Source organism: Panthera uncia, assembly GCF_023721935.1.
Source record: "Panthera uncia isolate 11264 chromosome C1 unlocalized genomic scaffold, Puncia_PCG_1.0 HiC_scaffold_4, whole genome shotgun sequence".
Lineage (NCBI taxonomy): Eukaryota > Metazoa > Chordata > Mammalia > Carnivora > Felidae > Panthera > Panthera uncia.
The window spans coordinates 90,784,699-90,798,557 of NW_026057585.1; the positions used below are offsets into that span (position 1 = coordinate 90,784,699).

General features: G+C 59.8%; 1 protein-coding gene across 4 annotated transcripts in view; it reads left to right on the forward strand.

The window, feature by feature from the left end:
• Positions 1–8,770, forward strand: part of CAPZB (capping actin protein of muscle Z-line subunit beta) — a 135,027-nt gene extending 126,257 nt beyond the window's left edge. For 2 of the 4 annotated variants that reach the window (XM_049617941.1, XM_049617943.1), the window contains exons 7-10: positions 3,459–3,524; positions 4,264–4,340; positions 5,659–5,771; positions 8,519–8,556. In XM_049617941.1, coding sequence (XP_049473898.1) covers positions 3,459–3,524; positions 4,264–4,340; positions 5,659–5,761 — 246 coding nt within the window. In that variant the 3' untranslated portion in view covers positions 5,762–5,771; positions 8,519–8,556. Of the gene's footprint in view, positions 1–3,458; positions 3,525–4,263; positions 4,341–5,658; positions 5,772–8,518 lie in introns of all 4 variants that reach the window. The other 2 variants (XM_049617942.1, XM_049617944.1) reach the window with 1 other exon arrangement.
• The last annotated feature ends 5,089 nt before the right edge of the window (positions 8,771–13,859 follow it).

Below are 13,859 nucleotides of genomic sequence, written 5' to 3' on the forward strand. Positions count from 1 at the left end.
GAGTCTCCGCGTTCTCACCGTTGAGCTAATAACACCTGTTTGGAAAAGCTGTTGTAGAGGAAAAATAAAAAACCATTTGGACACATGGTCTGTGCTCAATAAATAATAGCTATTTCTGTTATTATTCAGAAATGCCTTCTACCGCATACCCTATAAGCAGAGACTTTTCCGTCTTCTAGAATATATGCAGTTCTAGGCTCAATTAAAATTTCCCTAAACTGGGCACACCGAACCTTCCTTGAGAGGCTGTCTGACCACGTCTTCTGGCTTGACAGCGTGTTAAGTCCTGGCCTCCAGCCCAGCTCTTACCCAGAGCACAGCTCAGTCGGCAGGAGGACGTCTCTGGCTTCTGCCTGAGAGCCAGGACCGGAGGAGTCCCGGGAATGGAGCTGCCGTTCTGCCAGGCCCTGTCCTGGGCACGTAGCGGGCCCGGGTCGAGGCCTGGAAATGGAGGTATGGGCAGGCCAAGGCCCTCACCCCTTGGGCTCCAGAGCGGGACACGGAGCGGGGCTGGCTCCCTTCAGGGTCCCACCCTCCAGGCTGCGCCTGTTGGAAAATGCCACATGGCCACGGGAGAGACCGGACTTGAGGAAGACGGCCTGCTCTCCGCGTACTTACCGTGTCCTTCCCGTCTCCAGGCCACAGCGGAGGAGAGGAGCTTGATGGGGACAAGCGGGCTGGGCTCTGACTTCAGACTTGGTTGGATCCACTTTGTGGAACATCTGTGCGGCCACAGCACATAAAAATGTTTTCCTCTGGCAGCCGCTTTTATAAGGATGTAATAATATATGCGTTGCAAAAATCATTCTATTTTTGGTGGGTCAGCGTTTCCAGCAAGCTGACCCTGACCAGGTGTGGAGGGAGTCGGCAGGGGTGTGGGCAGGGGGGCTGTGGAAACACGTCTGTGTGCGCCAGGGCCCCTTGCCCGCACCCCCAGCCCATGTCTTCCTTCCCTTTTCCGGTCCCTGGTCCCTGCCAGGCTTTTCCTTGGGCTCGGATCCCCTGCCACAAGCTTAGGGACCCCTTGTGTCCTCCTGGGGAGTCAGTCTGCTCCTAGAGAAGACCAGGCCTCCTCACTCTCCCCCTACCCCCGGCCCCCACCCCAGACCTTTTGTACCTTTGGGCGACTGGTGTTTTCCTGCCCTTCCGTTCCCTTGAAGGTTGATCGGAAGCAGAGATGATACCCGAGAGGTTGGGCTGCTGATGTGCTCGTACTTAACCCTGGCGGCCCAAAGCCCTCTGCCAACAGTCCCAGCCTTACTTTGGGCTGTTGGCGCTCATTTAAGACGGGGCCCTCGGTGAGCTCAGCCTCGTCACTTCCCCGAGGTTGTCAGGAATTTAGCTCCCGCGCGGAGCTGGAGCTGGGGAAGGCGGCGAGAGACCGTGCTTTGTGGGAGGACAAAGGGTGTTTAGGAAACTTGACGTGGTGGGGAGTGGCTATCACTTCCGAGTTCAGGAGCGCTCTCACTTCTGTTTGGTGGGGGCCCTTGTGATCTCTGAGGCTCCAGGCTCCTCAGGGTCGCCAGTGCCAGGGGCAGGCCAGATACCCATTCCTGCCCGTTTCTTGGGGCCAGGGTGTTGAGACCTTGCAAGCACCGGACCTCCAGCTTTGCCCACGGGTTTCTTAAAACCCAGCACCCTAAACTGAGTCCTGCCCTGCAGACGTGGCCGGGCCGGGCAGCCCGGAGGGAGAGGGGCCGACACCGCGCAGCTGGGCTGCCCCTGACCAGGCACCGGTAACGGTTCATCTCTGTAGCTGAAGTTGCGTGGAAGCCCTTGTGGCAGCCACATCACGTTGTCCTCAAGCTTGAAATCCTCTCGAAACCACGCGTCTCTTCGCAGGACTTGGTTCCCATTCTGTACTTGGTGAGGTTCACGTTGGAGCCGGAGAATGTGGTTTGCACTCACCCCAGCCAGCCGAGACCGGCCGTGACCCGGGCAGATGCCTTGACATCTTTGAGCTTCCGCTTCCTTGGGTTGCAGACAGAGTTCTCTTACAGGGACTGAGCGGAGTAGATGACCCTGCACTCGGCAGCTGTCGTGTCCCCGTACCAGCCCACGTCCCTGGGTTCTGATCATTCGGACCCTCGATGCTGTCACCAGGGCTGGTGTGCATCAGTGTTGAATCTCCAACTCATATCTTCCTTTTTGGTGAAAGTAGTGTCAGTCTCCGCCCTCCCCCGGTGTCCTGGAAGCTGTGCTGTGACTTTTCAGGGATGGCTGGTCCACAGAATCGGACCTGTCTGACCCTGGAAGCCTGATCATTCAAAGCGACCTGGGTCCCTCGTACCATCTGCTCGCTTCACCTGGCTCCTAACGGGGTCTCTTCTACTGTTTCTGGCATGAAAACCGTTCTCTCTGAGAAGAAAGTCAAAATAGGTGTGGGAAGCAGCAGAGACCTTTGACCTCTGAGCACACTGCCGCCCTGCCCTCCCCAGGCATCCGCCCTGCTCTCCTGCCTCTGAAGCCCATTCACCTTCCCACTCCCCCTGGGCTTTCTTGTCTGAATTCATTCTGAGCTCTGGCTGTCTTGGTACTCCTGTCCTTATCTTTTCATCCTGTCTCGGGGGGACCTGTTTCACCCAACAGTGAGCAGGGCCGCTAGGAGTCTGTCCACTCCGTAACTCACCACCGTCCTAGGCCCCCTGTGAGGTGTAGACGGGAAGGCTCTCCTTAAGGAATCCACGGTCTTGGGAGGGAACTCTGCCTTGCACAGACGGAGGGGTAGGGGGTCCACACCTCGTGCCTAAGTGTGCAGGTCAGGAATCATCTGTCATCCCCTCCCCTGCTTTCTTTTACTACTTTCAGTAAAACTTTGTCAGGACTTTAATAGTTAGGATTATTGGACCAGAACTGACCCCGCCCAAGACCCGACTGCTGGGTCCCACCTCCTCCAAAACCCTACTTGGTTGCTGTCCAGGAATCTGGGTTCAGATCCTCTTGCTCAAACTGCCCCCAGCCACGTGACCAGCCCCGCAGGCTGTGCGCTAAGAAGTGTCTGGGCCACGACCTGACACTACCTGTGTCACCTTGGGCGAGGCTCCTCAGTCCCCGGTCTCTCGCGGCTGCCGGCCCCTCCCTCCGAAGTTGCTGTCACAGGGCAGTGGAGGCTCTTGTGCAGTATGAGGGGACCCACAGCCTGAGCCAGTGTCTGGCCAGGGCCATCCCCTCTGCCCTCCCTGCTGCGGCCTGGGGGCTGGGAGGGGGCTGCTCCGGAAGGCCCCCTCGCTGGGAACGGGGCCTCTGGGCCTCTGCTGGCTGAACTGTTTATGACTCAAAGCCCAAGTCCCTGGTGCTTGGGTTCCGCGCTGGACAAGTGGCCTTGTACCACCTGCAGCTGACTCTCCAGCTACCGGCGGGAGCGACGGGCTGTGCGCAAAGCACAGGGCTGGCCTGTGCTGTCGGCAGAGGCTGCCGTGCGCGGCTCTGACGTGGAGGGACGTTCTTCTCTCTTGCAGATGGAGAAGGATGAGACCGTGAGCGACTGCTCCCCACACATAGCCAATATAGGGCGCCTGGTAGAGGTGAGTGGGGCTCTGGGTCACACCCCAGCGCCAGACATCCTGCCCCCAGGGGTGTGTGCGGGCCTGCGGGCCTCCTCCCCGGTGCGCAGCGCCTTAGCGGCCAGCAGCGTGTTTCTGTTTTGGCCCTTTTGCCCTGGGCTCGTGTGTTCCGAGCCTCCTGATGGGAATGCACGCAGGGCTCAGCTCCCGGGGCACCCCCTCTGTGCCCCCCAGCGCGTGCTCCCAGGAGGCTGCGCAGGAAGGCCTCGGTCCTGCTCCCCCGGCCCGCTGGGTGCCAGGAGAGACCTGAGCTCAGAGAGGAAGTGTCCCTACAAGGTCACGGGCTCAGGAGGAACTTCAGGAGGCTCTCCGGCCGCAGCTGCTTCTGCCTTCCCTTCCCCACGCTCTTTGGAGGAAAGGGTGCTCTCCGGCTTCACACAGTTGTTCCTGAAGTTGGTGGGGGGCCTGAGAGGTGGTGATGTGGTTTAGACCTGCTCCTGTCGTGGTCAGCGGTGGCCGCCAGTCCCTGAGTATCGGCTTCCTGGTGTCTGAAGCCTGGGAAGGGCTCAGAGCACAAATGATAGGCGGGGTCTTGGCCCCGAGGGGGCGTGGGGGTGGCTGGCTCACTGGGCTTTGGTGCGGTCTCACGCCTCCCCCCTGTGGCCACTGCGGGGACTGCAGGGGTGAGCCGGTGGAACCGGGAGGGTGTGGGCCTCAGGACTCCTGTTTGCCATCCTGTCTGACTGACCTCCCTTCCCAGGACATGGAAAATAAAATCAGAAGTACGCTGAATGAGATCTACTTTGGGAAAACAAAGGACATCGTCAATGGGCTGAGGTAATGTACCCCCAAAACATAAGCTTTGGAACCAAAAGACGAGGATTTGAATCCTAGGTGTGCTGCATAACACTTCTCTGTCACTGGGCCTCAGTTTCCTCATTTGTAACACCTGCTGAAGTACCCACGTCATGGGATCGTTAGTGCAGATTTTGAAAGATCAGACCCCTCACGCACAGTTTGTATTCTCAGTAGACGCCGGTTCCTTCCCTGCTGTTTTTGTTGTCTTGGGACATTCACCTGGACAGGCGTTGGTGCCCTCGTCCCTGAAGTCCCCTCCTCTCGGTCCCCCGCCTCATCAGTTCCATCTCAGGAATCTGCCCGGACCTCACAACACGCGAGGGAGTGCAGCCCATTGGGCTCTGGGTTCCCCGGCTACTCCAGCGTCCTCCAGGGCTCTGCTGGCTACGGCCATGGTCCTGAGCCGCCCCTCCCCACCCATCTTCTGTCCTTGGTTCTGCAGCCTGGGCCCAAATGAAGGCTGGGAGGGACTCTCTGGGTCTCCAGAGGCCATGGGGGGACAGAGCAGGAGGCCAGAGGCCCACTGGGGGGCAGGTGGGGCGGCTGTGGAGTGAGCACTGGCCTTGAAATCAGAGAGCTCAGAGCCCGTGTAAGTGCTGCCCACCCGAGCTGTGTGACCTCTGGCCGGTGGCTCCTCTACTTGGCCCTCGTCCCGTCAGGGAGGCAGGCCTGCCGCAGGGGTCAGATGCGATGGAGCCCGCCTGGCCACCGTGCGAGGCCCGGGTCTGGTGCCCTGCCCTCAGCCTCCAGCCCTCTGATCCCCGCTCCATATGTGAGTCTCTCCTTTGGGGCCAAATCAGAGGCAGGAAGCCGCTCCAGGGGCCACGCTGACTTGTGAATTCACCCAGGAGACAGATTTCTAGTCTCCTCCTCCAACAGTTTAAAGTAGCGAGGCGCCCCCACCGGGTCTCCATCTTCCCCATCTCCCACCCGCCTCTGGGGAACACGATCTGGCCCCCGGTGGGTCGTACTCCCCGACTCCGGCAACACTGCTGTCCCCTGGTCACCCCGGGGCCAGAGCGTCATCCTCAGCAGACACACTCCCCTCCCCGCCCAGCCTGGCCAGCGGCAGGAGAACGAGGAGAGGGACCCAGAGAGCCTGCGGGCGGGTGGTCGAGACCGCCCCCAGCATCGAGCTCTGCGGCCACCCCTTCGGGCCGGAGTGCGGGGGCCGGGACGACACTGCCCTGTCTTCGACCTCGCGGGTCCCTGCGTGCCCGGCGCGCGCCTGCCCGGTACTCCCAGGTGTGTGCCGCCCTCGCCTCCCGCCGCGCTCATCTGTGACCACTCTCTGTAGATCTGTTGACGTAATCCCCGACCACCCCAAGTTTCAGCAGCTGCAGAGGGAGCTTTCCCAAGTGCTGACCCAGCGCCAGATCCACATCCAGCCTGATAACTAAGCCGACGCAGGTACCCTGCCCGAGAGGCGTGCGCACCCTCCCCACTAAACAGGACTCACCAGCCCGCCACCACCCCCAGGACCAGCTGTCGCTGCGCGCGGTCCTTTAAACACCACTAACCCCCGTGTCGGCTCACGGCTGTGAGCGGCCACGTTAACGTGTAGACTCGGCCCTACGTAACACGGACCCGTATCACGCGTGTGCTGTGTGTGTCTCGCACGCCGGGCAGGGCTGGGTGTGGGGCAGAGAGGGGGTTTGGCCCTGGAAGAAGCCCCCGTCTGGGGATTAACTCTGCCTCTCCAGCAGAAGCCGCTTGTCTGCACCGCTCTCGTGGGCCACGGGGCGGGGGTCTGTGCACTGCCTTCCGCTCGGCCACTCGGGGCGGCCCGAGTCCGCTGCGTGTGCTGTTATGTGCGGCCAGGGCCTCGGACTTTCCCGCCAAGCGTCGCAGAGGCCAAGTGAGCCTCCTCAGTGGGAAAGTGACTGTTCGGGGCTGTGAGTTGAGAGGGCTGTGTCGCCCCAAACCTGAGGATAGAGCCCAGAGCGGAGGCCGAAACCCCCCTGGCCAGGCTTGGTGCGCCCCCAGACCGGTGGCTGCTGGAGCTGCTTGGGCCAGTAACCTTCTGCCCCTAACGAGCTGCGGCCTTCCTCTTAAACGCCTTGTGCTGACGGCAAGGAAATGGCCTTGCTTGTGGACCATAACCGAGAACCAGAGCTTGAGCTTGTGGCAGATACAGGTGTATGGAAGCAGTCGGTGTCCCGGGAGAGGAGGGAAACGTTTAACATGAGGCCCGTGGGGCAGGGCCGCAGGGCCCGGGGACTGGCCACCGGGAACCCGACCCAGCAGAGGTTCGGCGGGATGGCCGGGCCGGGCCGTTTGTGTTACCAGGCGGCGCTGCTGGTCGGTCTGGGCTCCGTGCCACCTTCAGGCCTCACGCTGGGACCGCCCCGCTCCCATCCCGAGAGAGCCTCCTTTTTACGGTGGGCCACCGTTGTGCGGTTTTCTTGGCAGCCCCTAGAATCTGCCAGATCCCTGTCCGTGGTCAGTCCCGTGGCCACCCGCTGGAGGCTTTCCGGCATGGAAACCCTCTGCAGCAGCGGGCAGCCTGGCGCTCTGTCCGTCCCAAGTCCCTCTGTCCGTGCCGAGTTAGCACTTGCTCCGGGCATGAGTTTGACGTTGCTTGGCACTGACCCTCCCAAGCTGTGTTCCCGTGTCCTGCTCCTTAGAGCCTCCGGCCATTCCGCGCCCAGTGTCTTGTCTCTGACCTCTCACTCTGGTTCTAACTCGGGGACTCTCCGCTTCGTTGGGGGGTGGGGGTGAGGCCTGGTGCGCTCAGCCCGTCCTTCCCAGAAGAGCCAGCACCCTCGCAGGCCAAGGAGCCGTGTGAGCCGCCGCCACTTCCTGCCGGGAGCTTTTCCAGAAGCACGTGGCGGACTGACTAAGAATTGGAGCCAAGGCCACCACGGCTGGTGTCTGACCCTTCCTTGGGCCACCGCAGAGCCAGGACAGTCCAGGGCAAATATTTGTTTAGAGACGCTCAGCCAGACGTGTCGGCATTTCGTGAGAGCGTTTTATTGTCTTCCGTGTCACCCGTGTACCATTTGGAGGCCGCGTCCCACGATTTTTCGGGGCTTCGGTAGCCAGAACTCAACTGGGGATGCTCTCGTTTCTCCTGGGTCCTGCTTCATTTTACTTTTGGAATCTGGGGATTTTTTGACTCCTCCTTGCCATCCTCGCTCACGGCTGATGCACACGGAGCTTGAGACGCCCGTGGGCGTGGCGTCCACCGCCTTCCTGCCGGGCAGCCGTCACTCCTTTCTTTCCACTGCTCTGAAACGGTTGGAAAGTTTACACAGTTTAAGAAGTCCTTGGCCGGTCGACACGTTGAGTCCGTTTGACAGAGTGACCGTTCAGGCCGTTGGCAGGGGGCGTTTCCCTGAGCCTCAGTTTCCTCTTCTGTGCCTGGGAACCCCGGTGGGACTCCTCCGGGATGCCGTGAGAGGGAAGTGAGAGGTGTGTGGGAAGCACTTCGTAAACCGCACAGCCTCTGCGAGGGTCAGTGGCTGTTCGCTTTGGCGAATGAGGAGCGTTAACGCCGGCGTGTGGGGCACTCACGTCAGCATGTGTCCACAGATCAGGATTTGCCAGCAGGGACCCGGGGCCTCTTAGCTCAGTCCCGTCCTGCCTCCTGACGTCCAGGCCGAGGGATTTTCTCGGCCACGCTCACCGCTGACGGCTGAGAGCACCTGCCCTTCCGGCGCCACCCTGGACGTGAACCCGTTCTGCTCAGATGGCCAGGGCTTTTAAACGTTCGCTGAGTGGGGTTCCTCTGCACCCTGCACTTGGGGGGCGGGCAGCGGGCTGCCTTTGCTCGGCAAGGGTGCAGTGAAGGGGCAGCTTGATAGCAGGGTCCCTGCGACCCAGAGTCCGTGCCCCTCTGCGCACCCCCCCCCCGCCCCGGCCGAGTCCGCAGCTGGTCAGAAGCACAGAGGGTCTTTGCTGCCTTGTGCATAGAAGCCCAGAAGCCACCTTCTGGTTCAGGCCGACCTCGGGCCCTGAAGTGGATTGGGGTTCTGGTGGCTCCGGCCGGGCCCCCCAGCCTGGCGCAGAGGTGGGTGCCCGTCCAGGCGGGCCGCGCGCTTCCCCTGCAAAGGAAGCCCGCCTGGCAAAGGGCCAAGGGCTCGGGCCTCGGGCGCCGTGCTCGAGGCGGCCCCCTGCCCGTCACACGGGCTGATCAACTCTCTTCCCTCCGGCAGGTCTGTGCAGACTTTCGCAGACAAATCAAAGCAAGAAGCTCTTAAGAACGACCTGGTGGAGGCCTTGAAGAGAAAGCAGCAGTGTTAAAGCCCTGCTCCACGCTAACTGGACACGCCATGCGCTCGTTAGACCCCTTTCTTAGAAAACTCGTCTTCTGCTCCCCCCCCTCGCCCCTCCCCCCCCCCCCCCCCCCAGGTCACGGAACAACGGCATCACCATCTCTCCCTGAGAATAAAGCCCAGTAAACACCCTCCTGTCTCTGAGGCCTCCTTCCCACCACGTTTTGCCATCAAAACTCTCCGTATTTCCACAGAGACCGTGTGTTTTTTGTTTGCCCCGGCCCCCTGTCTGCCTCCCTCCCCCCATTTATAGGCATAAAATACAGTCTGTCTGCCTCCCCTTCCCTCCCACCTTTTTGTTACATCGGTGTAAAAAATGTAAAACAAAAAATTTTATGAACTAACTGTGGTGTGTGAAAGAAGAAAAACTGGAAATCTGAGTCCACGTGTGTTTGGGAGTTGCTTGGGGTTGGGGCTTGGGGGGACAGGGGACAGCTCTGGGAGAAAGCGGGTGGCCCTCGGCGATGTCCTGCACAGACTGGCCCCTGTCCCACGAGACCACGTGGCAGGGGTGCGGGGGTGGGGCCTGCTGACGGGCTGCTCTGGCCAGGTGCTTTTCTGTCAATTTTTATGGAATGCAAAAGGAGTTTTTGTTTTATTTTGTTTTTTTGTAAAGCTTAAAAAAAAAAAAATCTACATCTTATACTTGAGCTTCCATACTTAAAAAAAAAAAAAAAAAAGAACAAAAAAAATGAATAAAAAGAAACTGGGACGCAGTCAGCACTGGCCTCGTGTTCTTTCTCGCCGGCCTCGCTTTCCAGGCACGTGTGGCCTTGGCCGTGAGGGCTGGCCCCCACCAGGGTGGCGAGTCGGACAGAAGACGGGTGGGAGCCGCGCGGTGGGTGAGAAGGGGGGGTCCTTGCGGAGCCCAGAGCTGCTGCTCGGCTCCCCGGCCCCACCCGCCCCGGAAGAGGGGGGCCCCCACCTCGTCATTCTGTCACTCTGGGTGCGGCCTCCCTGCGCCGTCCCCTCTGCTCCTCCCTTTCATCTCCGCAAATACCCACCGTAAGCGGGACGCTTCACAACCCTTCCGGACGGACCCTGCTGTCCCGGCTGACACCAGGCGGCCACATGGCCGGTCAGCAGGGCCCACACCCTGGCTCCCGGGTGAAGCCTGCACCTGTTCAGTGGCCCCGGGGAAGGGTGGTGGCCTCGAGAGAGCGAGAGCTCAGATGGGCAAGCAGGGCTGTGTCTCCGGGGTCCCTTCACGCCCTCGCTGTGACCTTGACAAGTCAGTCTCTCGCTGTCCTCCTGGGGCCCCGGATTCCAAGACTCCGAACCGTCTCCTTCGTTCTCGTCATGGACTAAGCAGCCACCGTGTGGACCCCTCTGCCGCCACGGGGGAAGCAGGCAGTGTGGACTGGGCCTCGGCCCCTCTTCTCTTTGGTGCCATCCCCTCCGTGCAGCCTGGGTGCCCCGCAGTCACGGGGGGCCGCCACCCCCACCTGCACGACCCATGCCGAGCCAGGTGAGAAGTTCTCCCTCGAGAGACTCTGATAGCAAAGAGTCAGGACGGCGTCATCCCCACCGGGAAGGGGTCCTGCCCCTGAGGCTCTGGAGCCGGCTTGGCCTCGGTCTTTGGAGATGCCGCCGGCTCGCCTTTCCCTTCCCTCCTGTGAGCTCCCCGCAGCCTGCCTCCAGCGTCTCGTGTTGCTCCCGGAACCCGGCAGACCCCGAGGAGGCTGGAGGAAATGCCCCCCGGGGGAGGGCACTGCCACCGAACCCCCACCACAGGCCCGAGGGGCCACCGTCTACTCCCGCTTAACGGTAAGCAGGGGGCCGGGGCGGGCGCCCCCGCCTGCCCGTTTTGGAGGATCTTTTTCTCCTGTTCTCTCAGTGATGAAGCCTCTAAAGAAAAATCTGCAAAATTTTTAATTATTTTTTTTAAGTTTTTCCTTTTTTTTTTTTTTAAGTCTATTTATTTTGAGTGAGAGCGCACGCACGAGCGAGCAGGGGGACGGACTCACGGGACTCGAGCTCACGAAGCGTGAAATCATGACCTGAGCCGAAATCAAGAATTCGATGCTTACCCCACTGAGCCACCCAGGTGCCCTGGGGCTTTCGACTTTAAAAGCTCAACTGTTTCCTAGAATGAATAGACTATCATACACGTATAGGTCTTTGACCGGCCTAGTGAATGCAATCCTTCAGTTCCTGGTGAATATTAGGCATTTGGGTTACCTTGTAATGGTTATAAATGAGGAGAAATGTTGCAAGATGTAATGTATTCTCATACCCATAACTTCCCAAATTTAGTAATAGCTAATTTGGTCTTTTTTCAAGCACTTTTATTGAGATAGAACTCACACACCATACACTTGCCCCATGTCGAGTGCACAAATTCAGTAGTTCTGTGATCGGCGGTTACGTGCCTGTCTCCTTCACCAGACTGAGGGCTTCTTGAGGGACAGTGTTGAAGGCATTCACTTCACTCATTCATTCATGGAAACATTTACTGAGCACCTACTGTGGAAGGGGGATACGATGGTGGGATACACAGTCTGCCCATACTGTGGTGGGGGTGGGCAAGTGTTTTGGTTTTTTTTTAATGTTTATTTTTGATAAGAGAGACAGAGCATGAGCGGGGGAGGGGCAGAGCGGGAGGGAGACCCAGAATCTGAAGCAGGCTCCAGGCTCCGAGCTGTCAGCACGGGCTCGAACTCACGAACTGCAAGATCATGACCTGAGCCGAAGTCGGACGCTTAGTTAACCGACTGAGCCCCCCGGGCGCCCTGGGAAGTGATTATTAATAAAAATGACCTTTATGGAGCACCTACGTGTGCTGGGCACAGAGATCCCAGTGGGTGACTGTGTCCTCAGGGCTGTCACAGGGCTGGGGGACTGAGTTTTCGGGTGCATTGAGTTAACCCACAGCAGAAGGCAATCAATCCCCACTTTCTTCAACCTGATCAGGTATAGCGCATGCGTATGGAACAGTTAAGCCTCAGCACCTGGCTGGCTGTGCAGGGCTGAGCTGTGCGTTCCTCCCCTTTCTCAGCTTTGGGGACTGAAGGCCATACCTAAGCTATGGCTTAAAACATCCCAGGTTTGTGGCGCCTGGGTGCCAACTCTTGATCTCAGCTCTGGTCTTAATCTCGGGGTCATGAGTTCAAGCCCCGAGTAGGACTCCACACTGGACGTGAAGCCTACTTTAAAAAAAAAAAAGAAAAATCCCAGTTGCCCTAAATGACCAAGGGGAACCCCGGGCTGGGAGGACCTGGGGCCTCATGCTGAGGACAGGCATGCTGGGCCCTTCCTTCTGCCTTGTTGGAGATTGCCACCTGCCTGCCAGGCAGCTTCCTGCCCCCCAGGATTTGGGGGGACACCGAGGCCAGGCACTGTGGCAAGGCATTTGCATACACAGCATCTCCTTCAATAGTTAAAATATGAACCGCCCGGGCCGGGCTCTTTGGGGGTGACCGGCCCAGCCTCCTGCCCCCATGAGTGTCCAGATGGAGAATCCCTCCCAGACAACTGATGTGTGGGACGCCGCTTTCTTGGCCGAGCCTGGGCCCGAAACCTAAAGGCAGAACTCGGCTGAATCAGGCGGGAGGAAGGGTCCAAAGTGGGAGAGCTCACCCCTTCAGGCCACACCTAGAGGTGAGGGCCCCACCACCCCCTGCCTGCAACAAGGCACAGAGGTGTGTGCCCAGTGGAGAAGTCCACCTGAGCCCCCCCCCCCCCCCCCCCCCCGGGGACCCCACCCACCTGCACGCACGGCTGCCAGCGTGGCGGAACTAATGGGTCCATCAGACTGGCCCTTGTGCTTTCCGGGAGGAGCCTGGGGAGGCCCTGGGCATCGGAGAAGCTCATCATTTACCCACCAGGCGCTTACACATGCCAGGCGCTGGGGCATGAGCCTACAAGCCCATCTCTCTTAACCACCACAGCTACGTCCTCCATCAGACAGGGCAGGGCACTCCCCTGGGCACATCCATCAGGCCGGGGCTTCCTGAAGAGGAAGCAACCATGGCTCGGAGCACACTGGGCAGTGCTGGAAAGCGAAAGCCAGCACCCCAAAGACTCGGTGCTTCCCACGAGGAAGAGATTACGTCACCCTCACCACACAAGGGCTTGGAGGTAGGGCTGTGAGGTTTCATCTCTTAGCCCCCCAGCTCTAACTCACGCCCACACTTGGGACTCATACTGCCATTCCGAATGTGCCCCCGGTAACTGGCACCAAGGTCAGGACCCCGGGTGGAGCCAGGTGCTGGCTGGCAAAGGGCACCCGAACCAGGCCCGGGCCAGAGGCAGCCGGGGCCTGGGGCCTGGGGCCCCTTTGGCTGGGACAAGGCCAGAGGCTCGAAGTGGGAAGGGAGCCTAAGCCCAGCAAGGCTGGGCCACTCCTGAGAGCGAGGGAAAGCTGGACTGCACACAGCCCAACACTCCGGACCCCCGTCCGGGGAGGGGACTCGGAGGGCCCCAACCCCCACCAGGCGTGGGATGGCCCTTGCAGCAGAGGGACATAATGTGGTTCAAAAAGCTGCTCGAGGGGCGCCTGGGTGGCGCAGTCGGTTAAGCGTCCGACTTCAGCCAGGTCACGATCTCGCGGTCCGTGAGTTCGAGCCCCGCGTCAGGCTCTGGGCTGATGGCTCGGAGCCTGGAGCCCGTTTCCGATTCTGTGTCTCCCTCTCTCTCTGCCCCTCCCCCGTTCATGCTCTGTCTCTCTCTGTCCCAAAAAATAAATAAAAAATGTTGAAAAAAAAAAATTAAAAAAACAAAACAAAACAAAACAAAACAAAAAGCTGCTCGACCTTAAGCCTGGTCCCTCAAAGTCTATCTTCCATCTGTAAAACGGCCAGGCTAATTACACCTACACGACAGGGCACAGCCCAGGCCAGCACACAGGAAGCGCTCAAGTCACGTGCCAGGTACACACAGGACCCCACAGGTATGACCCAGGACAGGACCGGGGGAGACTGGTCCTGCTTGCCCTCGCTGCCCACCTGAGCCTGAGCTGCCCCTTCGCGGTCTCCCCAGACCCCAATTCCTGCCTTCTCTCCCCTGGCCACACCCAGGCCACCTGTTGTGAGCCGCTGCCTGTCCCTGTCCCCACGACCCTGTCTACGGTCAGTCTGGCTTTCAAGGCTCTTCGTAAGCGGCCCCATCTTGGGAGCAGCCCAGACGCTCAATGCCAGGCCTGTGCACACGCTGTAGCCCTTTCCTGACTTTCCTCTGCCTTCAAGATTCAGCCCCAGGGCCTCTCCTCCACGAAGCCTTT